Consider the following 16,513-nt stretch of genomic DNA (forward strand, 5'->3'; position numbering starts at 1 on the left):
TCGAAGGGCCGAATGGCCTTTTCCTGTTCCTATTTTCTATGTTTCCATATTAAATTCCTATATCCATGTCCAGACTACTGTTTTACTCATCACACTCTTTTATTCACAGCTAATGTTATCGTTGACAAACCAGCACTTGATATGTTGAGAGGGCTAATTAGAGTAGGTAAGGAGAAACGGTTCCCACCTGTAAAAGAAATGAGAATGACAGGACATAGATTTAAAGTGATTTGCCAAAGGAGCATCCAAACATATAAACAAGGAACAAGGATAGGCCACTTAGTCCGCTAAGCCTGATCTGCCATTCAGTATGATCATGGCTGACCTGATTTTAACCCTTGACTCTATATTCCTGCATATTCCTGATAATTTTTCATCTCCTCGGTAAAAATTCTTGTAGCACAGTCTGACAAATACTTAAAGATTCTGCATCCACAAGTTTTTGATGCAGCGAATTCTAAAGACTCCCAACCCTCTGAGGAAAATGAGCAAACAAGGTGCGAGAATGAAACTTTTTCACTCAGCGAGTAATTAGGATGTGGAATACACTGCCTGGAAGTGGGGTGGAGGCAGGTTCAACTGTGACAGTCAAAGGGATATGGGACAATTATTTGCATGGAAAAAATGGACAAGGGTACGATGAAAAAGCAGGGGATTGGCACTAGGTAATGATGCACATTTGAAGAGCCCATGGGCCAAGATGCAATGGGCCAAATGGCCTCCTACGGGCATTGTAACAATTCTGTGATTGTGGGTTTTTCACCCCGTTACTTCAATGATTTTCTGTTGCATGATCCTCAATAAACCCTAAATGGAAGCAATAATACACAGTATTTAGTTTTGTTTTATCTTTCAGATCTCCTGTCATGGCAGGTGGCTTGTTTGCTGTTGATCAGCGGTGGTTCTGGGAATTGGGTGGCTATGATTCAGGACTGGAAATCTGGGGAGGTGAACAGTATGAGATATCATTCAAGGTAAGTTCGCCCTGCAGGACATTTGTATTGCCAACTTTAAACACAGTACTGCACATTTTACATCATTAACTTTGAAGAAATGGTTTATTTATAGATCTCCTCTTCAGCCCACCATTTTGTTCTTTCATTGTTGCTCATTCACATACAAAAAAGATCGCAGCCTCTGACTGATTTTCTTCATAAGGAGCAGGAATGGCCCATTCAGCCCCTCTAATCTGTTTCACCCTCCAACTGGAAAATGTATGAACTACATCTCAACTCTATTTACTTGCTTTCTGTCTAAGCCCTTGATACCCTTATCCAACAATATTCTATCAACCTCACTCAAGGAAGTGTGTTCCCTAGGCAACCTTTTGAGGGAGAGCAGTGAAGACTGTAAAGATGGGGGGAGGTGAATCCACAGAAGAATGTGAACATGGTATATTGAGTTTGAAGCATTTTGCACCAAGAGGAAATGTAGGTCAACAAGGAAATGGGTTTGGAATCCTGTACACTTCAACTATAGGGAGCAAAGTCTTAGAGTGAGTCAGTTTAACAGCAGGTGGAAGGTGGGAGCATGGGCAGGAGATCATTGCACTGTTTAGGACTGGAGGGAATAGAAGTATCTGCATCTTTTTATTGTGCAGCTCCATCAGCTCTACACTTGGCAAGTATGACTGACATAACCTTTCTTAGTCACAATCAGTCTGTGGTCCACATAATTATAATGGGCAAGTACATAAAAGATTCAATATCACTGCATTAGATTTCTATATTCAAACTCTGTGTCTAAAAACATCATTCAAATACATAACCAGCAGTAGCAAATTTGTTGTATTCACTGCTCACAATGTCGTCACCTCTCCATTGAGGAGATGAAACACAGATTATGTGACCACTTTGTAGAACAATACATTCTATCCACAAAAAAAAAACGCTGAGCTTCCAGTTGCCTGTCACTTTGATCCCTGCCAGCGAAGGTCAGCACAAGCTGGAAGAACGACACCTCATTTTCTGCTTGGGAACCCTGTAGTCCTCCAGACTCAATAATTTTAGGGTCTGAGCACCTTTCCCCATGTCCTTACCCCAACCCCCACACGCCAGGCCTTATCATCATTACATGGGCTGCCATCACAACCAATCAATTGTCAGCCGCCAGTGGTCCCCATTCATTCTCCCAGGTTCATCTTCACCCATTCCTTTGTCTACCCAACTGTTATTTAGATTAGATTAGACTACATTACAGTGTGGAAACAGGCCCTTCAGCCCAACAAGTCCACACCTACCCGCCGAAGCGCAACCCACCCATGCCCCTACATTTACCCCTTACCTAACACTACGGGCAATTTAGCATGGGCAATTCACCTAACCTGCACATCTTTGGACTGTGGGAGGAAACCGGAGCACCCGGAGGAAACCCACGCAGACACAGGGAGAACGTGCAAACTCCACACAGTCAGTCGCCTGAGGCAGGAATTGAACTCAGGTCTCCAGCGCTGTGAGGCAGCAGTGCTAACCATGCCACTGTGCCGCCCACAAAATTGTTCCAGCAGGAAGGCATTCATAACGTAGTCAGCAGGATCTCCACCTATTATTTGATCCACCCCATCCCCATTCCTTCTTCAGCATACATTTCAACCTTCCTCGTGGAGAAGGGTCACTGGACCCGAAACTCTGTTTTCTCTCTACATTTGCAGCTAGATCTGCTGAATTTTTCCAGCTGTTTTTGTTTGTGTTTCAGGCAAGTCATGTTGACTTTGTCTCTCAATTTATTCTTAGTCAACAGCCAAGCAGGTAGCACATTTTCCATCTTCATAAAACCACTTTGGGAGAAAGTGCTCCAGAAGTTAGGGTTTCCATTTACAGATGATAAGGTGCTGACTTACGTGACGCCAGAAAAACTACAGAGAATGCCAGGAGGAGAAGCAGGCAGGGTAGAAGGCCTTCTTCAGGGTTCTGGCACAGTGTCCAAATTTAAAATTAAAGAATGAAAAATAAAGCATCTCTCCAGTCTTGACACATCACATCCTCTTACTTTCACCCCTGCCCCCGTCAATGCTGTCACACGCCATATACCCTATCATGCCTTCCCACACATCCATATCTCATCATATACTCTATTCTATTCTATATATCATCTTCCAACCTGCACAATCCTTTTCCATCCACTCCTCCATATTGCTCCAACCTATTAAGCCCAACTTTGTTCTCCTCTGCACACCTCTATTCAGTTCTGATGAAGGGCTTTTGCCTGAAACGTCAATTTTCCTGCTCCTCAGATGCTGCCTGATCTGCTGTGCTTTTCCAGCACCACACTCTAATCTGGACCCTCACACCTCTATTGTCCATGTCTAATTGGTGCCAATTCATGCCCCCTTACAGCCAGCCTACTCTTCCTTCTAATGTTTATGTCCAGACATAATTATCTCTGATGGTTGGTGATTTTAAGATGAGGAGACATAGTATAAAAACTAGACACTGACCTTTCAGGAGTGAACATTGCCCATACACCTACCATGACTTTTGCCTTCATTTCTATTATGTCAGCTCACTCAGTATCCACCATGGGCAGACCACCGCAGCCATACTGAGATTAAAGAATGTAAAGTTCAAAGTGTCTGTTGCAGACTGTACATTGATTAAAAAAAAATCCTCATTCATAAAAATATTAACTACATTTAATTTATTTCAGTTAGTTTTAAAAATTCATTTGTGAGGTGTTGGTGTCGCTGGCTGGGCCAGCATTTATTGCCAGTCCCTAGTTGCCCATGAGAAGGTGGTAGTGAGCTGCCCTCTTGAACTGCTGCAGCTCACTCATGGGTTGACCCACAATGCCATTAGGGAAGAAACTCCAGGAGTTTGACCCAGGGACAGTGAAGGAACGGCGATATATTTCCAAGTCAGGATAGTGAATAGCTTGGAGGGGAACTTGAAGGTGATGGGGCACCCTTATATCTGCTTTCCTTATTCTTCTAGACAGAAGTGGTTGTGGGTTTGGAAGGTGCTGTCTGAGGATATTTGGTGAATCTCTCTTATAATCTCTTAAAAATATTATACATAATCACTTGTAATTTCTTTTAAAATTGCACAATCCTTTACAGCAACAAATATTGGAAATCCTTGTTCCTGTTCAAGGACTCTTTAACCACCTAGAGCTCTCAATCATGCTATGAAATAGTAGGTCACCAACTGTGATAATGAAAGGCCGTGAATTCACTCATGCAGTACAAACAGATACAAGCATATGAACATACAAGATAAGATCAGAAATAGACCATTAGTACACTTGAGGCTTCCCCTTCCCCACTCCCCTTATCCCCTCCCTGTGTGTATTACACAGAACTAAATCCAATTACTTCTGCTGGGTTCTAAAGGAGAGCTCTGTGCCACTGTAACATCACTTCCTCATCCTTCATTATTTTGCTATAATGCAAAAAATGACATTCATATTTTATAGGTTTATGTACTTTCTAAGCATATTCGTGCCCTCTTTTAATAATCCTAAAGAACACTATACCTCTACTAGAGGTGTCTAATGGATCAATTTACACCTCCAAAAGTGTAGACTGGCTGTCCAAATGAGTCAGCAAACTTTAGACCTGCTCTGACCAGGCCTAACTTGAACATGCTATGTTTCACACAACTGAGGAATCAAAATCAGATATAGTCCATAATACCTGCCTCCACAACACAGTCATGTGACAGTATAAATGGCAACATTCCTGCTTCACACAGAAAGTAACCTGCCATGTTCAGTGGCTGAAGTTTTTTATTCTTTATTCTTTCATGGGGCATGGGCATCACTGGAAAGGCCAGCACATGTTGCTTATCCCTAATTGCCCTTGAATTGAGTGGCTTGCTGAACGACCTCAGAGCAGAGGTAACAGATCTTGGAGTCACATGTCGGCCAGACAAATTTCCTGGCATGAAGGGCATCGGTGCACCAGATGTGTTTGATGATATTTCCTGGTGACAATTACAAAGACTCAGTTTATATTGCAGAATTATTAATTGAACATAAAATGCATCATGTTCTGTAGTGAGATTTGAACCTGTATACCCACAGTCTAAACCTTGATCTTGGGTAATTTAGGAGATTTTTTTTCTCTCTCTCTCTCGTTCTCTCTGTTACACACACACAGATGCACATGCTGTCATACATACACAGATAAACATACTGTCATACACACACACACACACACACACCCCTCATGAGGTCAGATCCTAGATCATTTTAAACACCTGGATTAAATCATCCTCCAGCATCTTACATTTAAGGGAATTCAATTTGATTTTATGCAGCTTTTCCTCAAAATGCAAAACCTTCTGCCACAGTGTCTTTCTGCTGAATATATTGTATCCACTCCAAGGACAATCACTCCTTCCAGAGGTATTTTTAATTCATTCTTGAGATAAATGTGTTGCTTCTTAGGCCAGCATTTATTGCCTATTTTCTTTGCAATGAAGGAGAGACTGTCCATTATTGTGATAATGGAGGCCAGTGGAGACTAATTCAGGCTAAAATGTTCAATTCTTAGCCCCAAGGTAGATGGAGAAATATTTCGATGTCCTTCACTCAGTCATTGATGTTGGATTGTATAGCTGTGTTATTCCAGACAGATATTTGCTTCATTGTGATAAAGCAAGTTAAATCAGAGAAAAGTAGAAGCATACTGAACAGATGGAGGCCATTGGGGCAACTGTTTGAAAAGCAATCCAGTTCACATCCATTACTTTCTCCCATGGCCCTGCAAATCTTACCTATCCAGGTAGATGTCCAATTTCCTTTGGAAAGTTTTAGTGAATGTGTTTTCACTGCCCAATCAGGCAGTGCATTCTCGATCATGGCAGTACGATCAATGTTAAAACAGCTGCATATCACATTGGATTCCTTCAACCATCACATTAAATGCAAAGTTAGTAAGGTGGATATTGTAATTTATGTAAACATGATAAGCACTTGCAATGCATTCCCAAATACAATAAACACATTTAATCTATTCCTCATTTTGTGTTTTTTCTACTCTTTTCCATCCTCACTCATGTCTTTTTCACTTTAACCAGTGGATAATTTAAACTTACATCAGTGATGGGCATTCTGTTGCACTTCCACCTCAGAATCAGCGAGTTCTGTGTTCAGATTCCACTCCAGACGTTTAAACACTAAATCCAGGTTGATACATCAGTGTAATGCTGCAGAAATCCAATCATTGAAATGAGCAATAGCCGGAAGCACATTCCGTCCTCTCGGATGGATATTAAACATCCAACTGCACTATTAGTAAAAGAGTAGGGGAGTGCTCCCTGCTGTTACTTAATACTTACTCATAAGACAGTAGGATTATACGATTCAGGAGCAGAAGTGGACCATTCAGCCCATCGAGTGTGCCTTTTAATGAAACCATGGCTGATCTAATACTGCTCTGTTCCACTTTCCTGCCTTTTCACCATCACCCTTTATTCCCTTACTGAATAAAAATCTGTCTACCTCAGCCTTGAATACACTTAACGATCCAGACTGTACAGCCCTCTGTGGTAAAGAATTCCACAGGTTCACTACCCTCTGAGAAAAGCACTTCCTCCAGCTTTTCCCTAGAGCATCGGAGGCTGAGGGCTGACCTTATAGAAATTTATAAAATCACAAGGAGCATAGAGAGAGGGTGAATAACCAAGTATTTTTTCCCAGGGTAGGGGAGTCTAAAACTAGAGATTTAATGAGTAAGAGAGGGGAAAGATTTCAAAGGACCTGAGGAGAAACATTTTCATGCAGAGAGTGGTGCATGTAAAATATGAGAGGAAGTGGAGGGGTGGAGGCTGGTACAATTACAACATCTAAAAGGCATCTGGATGGGTATATGAATTGGAAGGGTTTAGGGAGTTATGGACCAAATGCTGGTAAATGGGACGAGATCCGTTTAGGATATCTGATCAGCATGAATGAGTTGAACAGAAGGGTCTGTTTCCTCCATGACTCTGTCTTAAATGTGCAATCTCTTAATCCCAGATGATGCCCTCTGGTCCTAGACTCTCCCACAAAGAAAACAACCTTTCCGCGTTTATCCTGTCAATTCCCCAAAGAATGTTACGGTGAGATTGCCTCTCATTCTTCTAAATGGCAAAAAATTACAGATCAAAATGTGCTGAACTTCTCCCTACAAGACAGCCTCTCCCTGGGATCACCTAGTGAACTTTTTCTGGATTGTTCCAGTGCTAGTACATCTTTCATTCGATAAGTTAAAATTGTTCATAGTATTGTAGGTGTGATCTATCAATGCCTTGTTACAGTTGTTGTAAGACTTTCCAATCTTTATACTTCATTCCTTTGAAATAAGGGTCAGCATTCCATTTGCCTTCCCTAACACCTGCTAGACTTGGATGCTAGCTTTTTGTGATTTGTGCACAAGAACTCCTAAAACCCTTTGTTTTTCAGTTTTTCTTCATTTAAACAATATTTAGCTCCTCTATTCTTCTTGCGCTTGGAGAGATTTTCGTTTGAAGAGACGTTGAGAAGTTTGGGCTTGAACTCACTAAGTATATTCAAGATTAAGATGGACAGATTTGTAATCAGTAAGGAAATCAAGGGTTATAGGAAAAAGACAGGAAAGTGGGGTTGAGAATTATCAGATCAGCAATGAATGGTGGAACAGATCCAATGGCCAAACAGTCTACTTCTGCTCCTAAGTTTTATGGTCTTATGGTCTTCCTTATCATTAAGGATGAAGATAGTGATGTAGCCTCCTGTTCCTCCAGTGCTTTGTTGAATTGTCCACCACGATTCACATCTAAGTATAGCAGGGCTCCTAGGTTTGGAGTTGATCCATTGGTCACCCGATGTCTATTGTGTGTTACTTCCACTGTTTGACATGCAAGTCATCCTATGTTATAGCTTCAGAATGACTATGCATTTTCAGATATTGCCTGGGACTGCTTCTCACACCTTCCTGCATTCTTCTTTGAACTGGGGGTGATCCCCTGATAAATCAGGAGTGTACCGTAATACTCTTGACTTGCTTGGGTGGATACTGTTCCAACAACATAGGGCAAAACAGAATGCTTAGTATGTATCCCTTCTGCCGACTTAAACATTCATTTGCTCCACCGCTGGTGCACAGTGCTGCAGTGTACTCTTTATGCAAACGCACTGCAGCAACTAAGGTTCCTTCTCCAAACGCAAGACCCCAGCCACCCTGATAGAACAGCACAGTAGATGCAAGGGGACACTGTCATCAGCAAGTTCCCCTTCAAGTTACAAACTATCCTGATGTGAAACTAAATCACTAATCAAACACTGTCACTTGAAACTCTGGAACTCGCTTCCAGAGACGGTGATGACCTACTGGTATTATCTCTGGTCTGTTAATTCAGGTAATGTTCCAGGGACTGGGTTCAAAATCCATGCTGCAAATGGTGGGATTTGATTTCAATAAAAATCTGGAATCAAGAATCTAACAATGACCATGAATCAATTGTCAGGAAAAACCCATCTGGTTCACTCATATCTTTTATAGGGAAGGAATCTGTCATCCTCACCTGGTCTGGCCTACATGTGACTCGTCTGGCCTACATCTTGGTTGACTCTCAACTCCCCTCTGGGCAGTTAGGGATGGGGAATAAATGTTGACCCAGCCAGCAATGCCTTCATCCTGTGAATAAATAATAAAAAAAAAGAAGCATGGTGTGTGTTTACAGACCACATAGACTGCAAAGTTTCAAGAAAGCAGCTCACCACGAGTTGCTTGTGGATAATTAGGCAATAGATGTTGGCCTTATCGGTGATGCTCACATCCCGAGAACGAATAAAAAGCAATTTAGCCTGCAGGTCACGATGATACTGGTGATAAAATTCTCCCCACCTCAGCAGTAGATGTACAATTCGTCAAATCTGTTTTTTTTTTCAATAGAGCGCAATTTGGTGTCTCGCTCCACGGCTTCCACTTGTTAATGCAAAGGATTGATACACAGCTGAGCTCATACTGCTTTGTTGCCATGTGAAGTAGTGGGAGCCTGTTGAATCTGGAATACATCAGGTGTACTCACACAGCTATTTATTGTGCCTGTCAAAAGCCACCATCATCCGAGACTTCATTACCCTATTTTCCTGTAATCTGTCATTTTCTGGGGCTGTAATTGAAATGCAGGCCTCACCTCTTGTCTAGTGTCTGAGGGGAACCATGGTAACAGCACACAAGAGTTCAGATGCTAAATTGACTCAGTGTATTTTGCTCAGGGAACAGATTCATCAGGAGACTCACATGTCACAGGGCTTCCATCTTAGTCATCTCTTGTCGTTCGTCTCATTAAAGATACTGACCTCAGGGCTCTGCCGTGCTTATTAAAATAAAGGGAGGTAATGGGTAAGCAGTTCTTTCAATTCTGAAACAGGTTTTAGCCCGTTATTGATAAGATTTGTGACAAGAGGATGAAGGTCAGTGTGACATTGACAGTGACAGTAATTCTAGTTGATAGGAATCTGGCAAAGACTGAGGCAGAAAGTTTGGCTGTATACCCATTTTGAGAACTTATGCAAAGTACAATGCCTAGGGAGACAAATGGAACACATCAGCCACAGAACTGAGTTCATATAGAAAGTAACATTAATGCACTCAGTTCTGTTCATGAACAGAGTCCGTATTTTTTTTCTTAAGGAAATCCCGCTGAAGAAGTATAAATAGGAAGGGAGCAGGGATTGAAAGGGAAACAAAAGCTTCAGGCACTGAGTTCCTTATCTCACTCCAGTGGATGGCAGGAGACAACTCAAACTGAGGTCAGTTCCCTTCACCACAAGAAAGAGGCTTATTTCATATGTCTTTTGTTGCTTGGATCAGAGTGGCATTAGTCTCGGAGCAAATGTCCCACTTTTCCATCATTACCGTTCACCTCAGACCTTGGGGGTTGATGGGGATGTGGGGGAAAGGGTTTTGGAGAGAGTGGAGAAGATGGTGTAGGGACAGGAAATCAAGAGAAAAAGAAGTAAAATTAAGTTTGCAACCTTGAAATCAACCGGTGGGACATCAGCAAATTACAGTACAAATAGTGAATTCCAGTAGCGAAATCTGTTGATTTTATTATTCACGAATTAATTTGAATTTATTGATTATTCGTGTTGTCATATGGCAAACAATTCACTTTAAGTCCCCCTCCCACTCTGCCAAGGACATGCACGTCCTGGGCCTCCTCCACCACCAAACTCAAGCCACCAATGCTTGGAAGAACACCTCATCTTCCACCTTGGGACACTCCAACCACACAGGATCAATGTGAAATTCATCAGTTTCCTCATTTCTCCTCCACCCACCTTATCCCAGAACCGACCTTCCAACTTGGCACCACCCTCTTCAACAGTCCTACCTGTCCATCTTCCTTCCTACCTATCCACTCCACCCTCCTCTCCAACCTATCATATTCACCCCCACCTTCATCTTCCTGTGGCATTCCCAGCTACCTTTCCCCCAGCCCACCCCCTTCCAATTACCTCTCTGTCCTTTTGGGCCACCCCATCATTCCTGATGAAGAGCTCATACCTGAAACATTAATTCTCCTGCTCCTCGGATGTTGCCTGACTAGCTGTGTTTTTCCAACATCACACTCTTTGACTCTGATCTCCAGCATCTTCAGTCCTCACTTTCTCTGAAACAACTCACTGGTATAGTACAGAGAGGAAGAGAGTTTTTTTTTCCCCATGCATCTTTTAGGTGATAGAAACTATAAACATACAAGAAAGGTGCCGAAATAGGCCATTCGGCCCTTCAGGTCTGCCCCACTATTCAATACGATCATGGCTGATCAAACAATCTCAGCATCTCACTCCTGCTTTCAATTCATGTCCCTTCATCCCTTTAATTACAAGGGCCACATCCAGCTCCCTCTTGAATATATACCAAGAACTAGCCCCAGGTTGATGGGCCCTACGCTTTGGAATTCCCCTGCTGAAAGCTCTCCACTATACTTCTTCCCCTCACCCTTTCAGACACTCCAAATAGCTGACCTCCTCGTGATTTTTTTACTAATTGTTTATTCAATTCAATGTCCATCACAGCCAAAGACTGATTTAAGACAAGTGTTTCAAATAGTCTGAAGTAAAGTCCATTACAAACAAAGACAGGAAAATGAAAACAAAATAAAAGTCCAGCAAAAGTCCTGGTAACAGAAAGGGTTGATGAAGATAATACTGTTGATGTACTGTGCGTGGACTTCCTGAAGGCATTTGATACAGTACCACACAAAGGACTGTGGGAAAAATTATAGGTCATGGAATAAAAGGGACATAACAATGTGGACACAAACTTACCCAAGTAACAGGAAATGGGGAATGGTCAATAGATATATTTTGGGCTGAGAAGGGTTTGTAAAGGAGTTCCCCAGAGGTTAATATTGGACCCTTTGTTTATCCTGATATATATTATAGATTTTGAAGCTAGTATGCCTGGGCAATTTTTATGGTTGAATCTGAATGCAAGTAATAGAGTTAAAGGCAGCATGGAGGAACAGAGAGACCTTGGGGTCCATGTCCATAGATCCCTCAAAGTTGCCACCCAAGTTGACAGGGTTGTTAAGAAGGCAAATGGTGTGTTGGCTTTCATTAGCAGGGGATTGAGTTTAAGAGCCGTGAGGTTACTCTGCAGCTCTATAGAGCCCTGGCTAGACCACACTTAGAATATTGTGTTCAGATTTGGTCGCCTCATTATAGAAAGGATGTGGAGGCTTTAGAGAGAGTGCAGTGGAGATTTATCAGGACGCTGCCTGGATTGGAAGGCATGTCATATGAAGAAAAGTTGAGGGAGCTAGAGCTTTCCTCATTGGAGTGAAGGATAAGAGGTGACTTGATAGAGTTGTACAAGATGATGAGAGGCATAGATAGCGTGGGTAGCCAGAGACGTTTTCCCAGGGCAGAAATGGCTATCACAATGGGCCAAAATTTTAAGGTGATTGAAAAAAGGTTTAGGGGAGATGTCAGAGGTCGGTTCTTTACACAGAGAGTGGTGGGTATGTGGAATGCACTGCCAGCAGTGGTAGTTGAGTCAGATACATTGGGGACATTTAAGTGACTCTTGGATAGACACATGGATGATAGTAAAATAAATGGTATGTAGGTTAATTTGATCTTAGAGTAGGATAATGAAGAAGGCTAATAGCATGCTGGCCTTCATAACAAGAGGGATTGAGGATAGAAGCAAAGAGGTTCTTCTGTAGCTGTACAGGGCCCTGGTGAGACCACACCTGGAGTACTGTGTGCAGTTCTGATCTCCAAATTTGAGGAAAGACATTCTGGCTATTGAGGGAGTACAGCGTAGGTTCACGAGGTCAATTCCTGGAATGGCGGGACTCCCTTACACTGAAAGAGTGGAGCGACTGGGCTTGTATACCCTTGAGTTTAGAAGACTGAGAGGGGGATCTGATTGAGACATATAAGATTATTAAAGGATTGGACACTCTGGAGGCAGGAAACATGTTTCCACTGATGGGTGAGTGCCGAACCAGAGGACAGATTAAAAATACGGGGTAGACCATTTAGGACAGAGATGAGGAGAAACTTCTTCACCCAGAGAGTGGTGGCTGTGTGGAATGCTCTGCCCCAGAGGGCAGTGGAGGCCCAGTCTCTGGATTCATTTAAGAAAGAGTTGGATAGAGCTCTCAAGGATAGTGGAATCAAGGATTATGGAGATAAGGCAGGAACAGGATACTGATTAAGGATGATCAGCCATGATCATATTGAATGGTGGTGCAGGCTCGAAGGGCAGAATGGCCTACTCCTGCGTCTATTGTCTATTGTCTATTGTCTATTGATAAAAGGTTGGCACAACATCGAGGGCCAAAGGGCCTACACTGTGCCATACTGTTCTATGTTTGTGAAAGATAGAAAACTTGGAAGTATTGTGAACTGTGAGGATAGTGTAGAACTTCAAAAGGACATTGACAGGTTGGCGGAGTGAGCAGATAGGTTGCAAATGAAGTTCAATCCAGAGGAGTATGATGTATACAATTTAATAAGATGAACATGGACAGGCAATGTAAACTAAGGATACTGTTATATAGAGGGTGCAGAAACAGAGGGCACTGTTGTATATGCACACAGTTTATTGAAGGTGGCAGGACAAGTGGAGAGAGCAGTTTATAAAGCATACAATATTCTGGGCTTTATTAATAGGGCCGTTGAGTACAAGACAAGCATGTGATGATCTAACGGTATAAGACATTTGTTAGACCTCAGCTGGAGTACTGTGTACAGTGCTGAGAGCCACATTACACATTAAGAAAGTGGATGAAAAGTTTGCAACTGGAATATAATGTTAGAAAATGTGAAGTTGTTCATTTTGGAAGCGAGAACAAAAGAACAGTATATTATTTAAATGAAGAAAACCTGCACTACAAAGAGTGTACTTGTGCACAAAACACTTGTGCAAACAGATACAGCATGTAATCAGAATTAATTGAATGTTGGCTCTTTTTTCAGAGGAGTTGGAGTATAAGAGTAAGGAAGTCTTACTGCAACTGCACAAGGTTTGAGTGAGAATCATATCTGGATCCTTTGAGCAATTTTGGTCCCCTTCTTTCAGGAAATATATTATTTCCAAAAAGACAATTCAGAAAAGGTTCATTTGGAAAAATCCAAATATGGAGGGATTATGTGCAAAGGCTTAAACAGGTTGGGTTTCTCATCACTGGAGTTTAGAAAAATGAGAGGTGATCGCATTGAAAATCATAGGATACTTAATAGGCTTGATGGGTAAATGCTGAGACTCTAGGAACAGAGGGCATTATCATGCCAATTTAAGACTGAGATGAGGGGCGAGTTCTCTCAGAGGGTTGTGAGTCTTTGGAACTCTTTGTCACAGAGAGCTGAAGGACAGAATCTTTGAGTATACTCAAGGCTGATGCAGAGATAGATTCTTGATCAGTCAGGGAATCTAGGCTTACAAGGAAAGGACAGGAAAGCGAATGTGAGCAATACCAGAGCAGCCATGATCCTATTGGATGATGGAGCCAGCTGGAGGGCCTGACCAGCCTACTCCTGTTCCTATTTTGTATGGTCATTATGGTCTTATTATAGGAAGGATGGGAACACATTAGAGAAAATGCAGAAGAAACCAACAAAGCAGTTCCAGGGGTGAAGAACTTTAGTTATGAGGACAGATTGGAAAGGTAATAGGTAAGAGGAGATACAGTCAAGATTTTCATCATCATGGGGTCTGCAGAGAGTAGATAGGAACAAACTATTCCCACTCATAAAAGGATCAAGAATGAGAAAGTAATTGATTGCAAAAGAGGTAAATGTGATGTGAGAAAATCTTTGGCAAAAAATGAGTAGTTTGGGTCTGGTTATGCTGAGAAATGTGTTGGAGACAGGTCCAATTAAGGCATTCAAGAGGCTATTGGATGATTATTTAATATAAATAATATGCAAGTGGACAGGGAAAGGTAAGAGAATGGCACTAAGTCATGCTGATCATTTGGTGCAAACATAAAGAGCCCTATGGCACCATAACACTTCATATATCTGTAAGAATAATAGGGTGGTTATGGTAGGGGATTTTAACTTTCTAAACATTGACTGGGACTGCCATAGTGTTAAGGGTTTAGCTGGAGAAGAATTTAACAGTGTACAAGAAAATTTTGCACCTATTAGAGAAGATGCAAAACTTGACCTAAACTTGGGAAATAAGGTGACTGAGGTATCAGTTGGGGAGCATTTTGGTGATGGAAAAGGATAGACCAAATCTAACAGCTGAAGTTCTAAATTTGAGGAAGGCTAGATTTGATGGTATTACGCAAGAACTTTCAAAAGCTGAGTAGGGGGGCAAATGTTCACAGGTAAAGGGATGGCTGGAAAATGGGAAGCCTTCAGAAATGAGATAATGAGAGTTCAGAGACATTATATTCGTGTTAGGGTGAAAGGAAAGGCTGGTAGATACAGAGAATGCTGGATGACTAAAGAAATTGAGGTTTTGGTTAAGAAAAAGAAAGAAGCATGTGTCAGGGATAAACAGGAGAGATCGAGTGAATCCTTAGAAGAGTATAAAGACTGTAGGAGCATACTTAAGAGGGAATTCAGGAGGGCAAAAAGGAGACATGAATGCTTTGGCAAATAGGGTTAATGAGAATCCAAAGGATTTTTACAAATACATTAAGGACAAAAGGATAACTTGGCAGTGAATAGGGCCCCTCAAAGATCAGCAAGGCAGCCTTTGTGTGGAGCCGCAAGAGATGGGGGAGATACCAAACAGGTGTTTTGCTTCAGTGTTTAGTGTGGAAAAGGACATGGAAAACATAGAATGTGGGGAAATAGATGGTGACATCTTGAAAAATGTCAGTATTATAGAGGAGGAAGTGCTGGATGTTTTGAAGTGCATGAAGGTGGACAGATCCCCAGTACCTGATCAGGTGTACCCTAGAACTCTGTGGGAAACTAGGGAAGTGACTGCTGGGCCCCTTGCTGAGATATTTGTATCATCGATAGTCATAGGTGAGGTGCCAGAAGACTGGAGGTTGGCTAATGTGGTACCATTATTTAAGAAAGGTGGTAAGGACAAGCCAGGGAACTATAGACCAATAAGGCAAAAGTGAGGACTGCAGATGCTGGAAACCAGAGTTTAGATCAGAGTGGTGCTGGAAAAGCACAGCAGGTCAGGCAGCATCCAAGGAGCAGGAAAATCAATGTTTTGGGCAAAAGTCCTTTATCAGGAATCAGATTTTCCTGCTCCTCGGATGCTGCCTGACCTGCTGTGCCTTTCCAGCACCATTCTGATCTAAACTATAGACCAATGAGCCTGATGTCGGTGGTGGGCAAATTGTTGGAGGGAATCATAAGAGACAGGATTTACATGTATTTGGACAGGCAAGGACTGATTAGGGATAGTCAACATGGCTTTGTGCTTAGGGAATCATGTCTCATGAACCTGATTGAATTTTTTGAAGAAAGAACAAAGAGTATTGATGAGGACAGAGAGGTAGATGTGATCTATATGGACTTCAGTAAGGCGTTCAACAAGGTTCCCCATGTGAGACTGGTTAACATGGAATCAGGGTGAACTAGCCATTTGGATACAGAACTGGCTCGAAGATAGAAGACAGAGGGTGGAGGTGGAGGGTTGTTTTTCAGACTAGATGTCTGTGATCAGTGGAGTGCCACAAGGATCGGTGCTGGGTCCACTACTTTCAATCATTTATCTAAATGATTTGGATATGAATATAGGTAAAGTTAGTAAGTTTGCAGATGACATCAAAACTGGAGGTGTAGTGAACAGAGAAGAAGTTTACCTCAGATTACAATGGGATCTTGATCAGATGGGCCAATGGGCTGAGAAGTGGCAGATGGAGTTTAATTTAGATAAATGTGAGGTGCTGTGCATTTTGGGAAAGCAAATCTTAGCAGGATGCATAGACTTAATGGTAAGGTCCTGGGGAGTGTTGCTGAACAAAGAGACCTTGGAGTGCAGGTTCATAGCTCCTTGAAAGTAATGTCGCATGTAGATAGGATAGTGAAGAAGGTGTTTGGTATGCTTTCCTTTATTGGTCAGAGTATTGAGTATAGTAGTTGGGAGGTCATGTTGTGGCTGTACAGG

At 42.1% G+C, this 16,513-nt stretch overlaps 1 protein-coding gene across 6 annotated transcripts in view; it reads left to right on the forward strand.

The window, feature by feature from the left end:
- galntl6 (polypeptide N-acetylgalactosaminyltransferase like 6) overlaps positions 1-16,513 on the forward strand; it is a 1,318,845-nt gene that overhangs the window by 1,131,879 nt on the left and 170,453 nt on the right. For all 6 annotated transcript variants that reach the window (XM_072591724.1, XM_072591725.1, XM_072591722.1 and 3 more), the window contains exon 8: positions 857-974. In XM_072591724.1, coding sequence (XP_072447825.1) covers positions 857-974 — 118 coding nt within the window. The remainder of the gene's footprint in view (positions 1-856; positions 975-16,513) is intronic.

This window comes from Chiloscyllium punctatum, chromosome 2 (assembly GCF_047496795.1).
Source record: "Chiloscyllium punctatum isolate Juve2018m chromosome 2, sChiPun1.3, whole genome shotgun sequence".
In the NCBI taxonomy this organism is placed as follows: domain Eukaryota; kingdom Metazoa; phylum Chordata; class Chondrichthyes; order Orectolobiformes; family Hemiscylliidae; genus Chiloscyllium; species Chiloscyllium punctatum.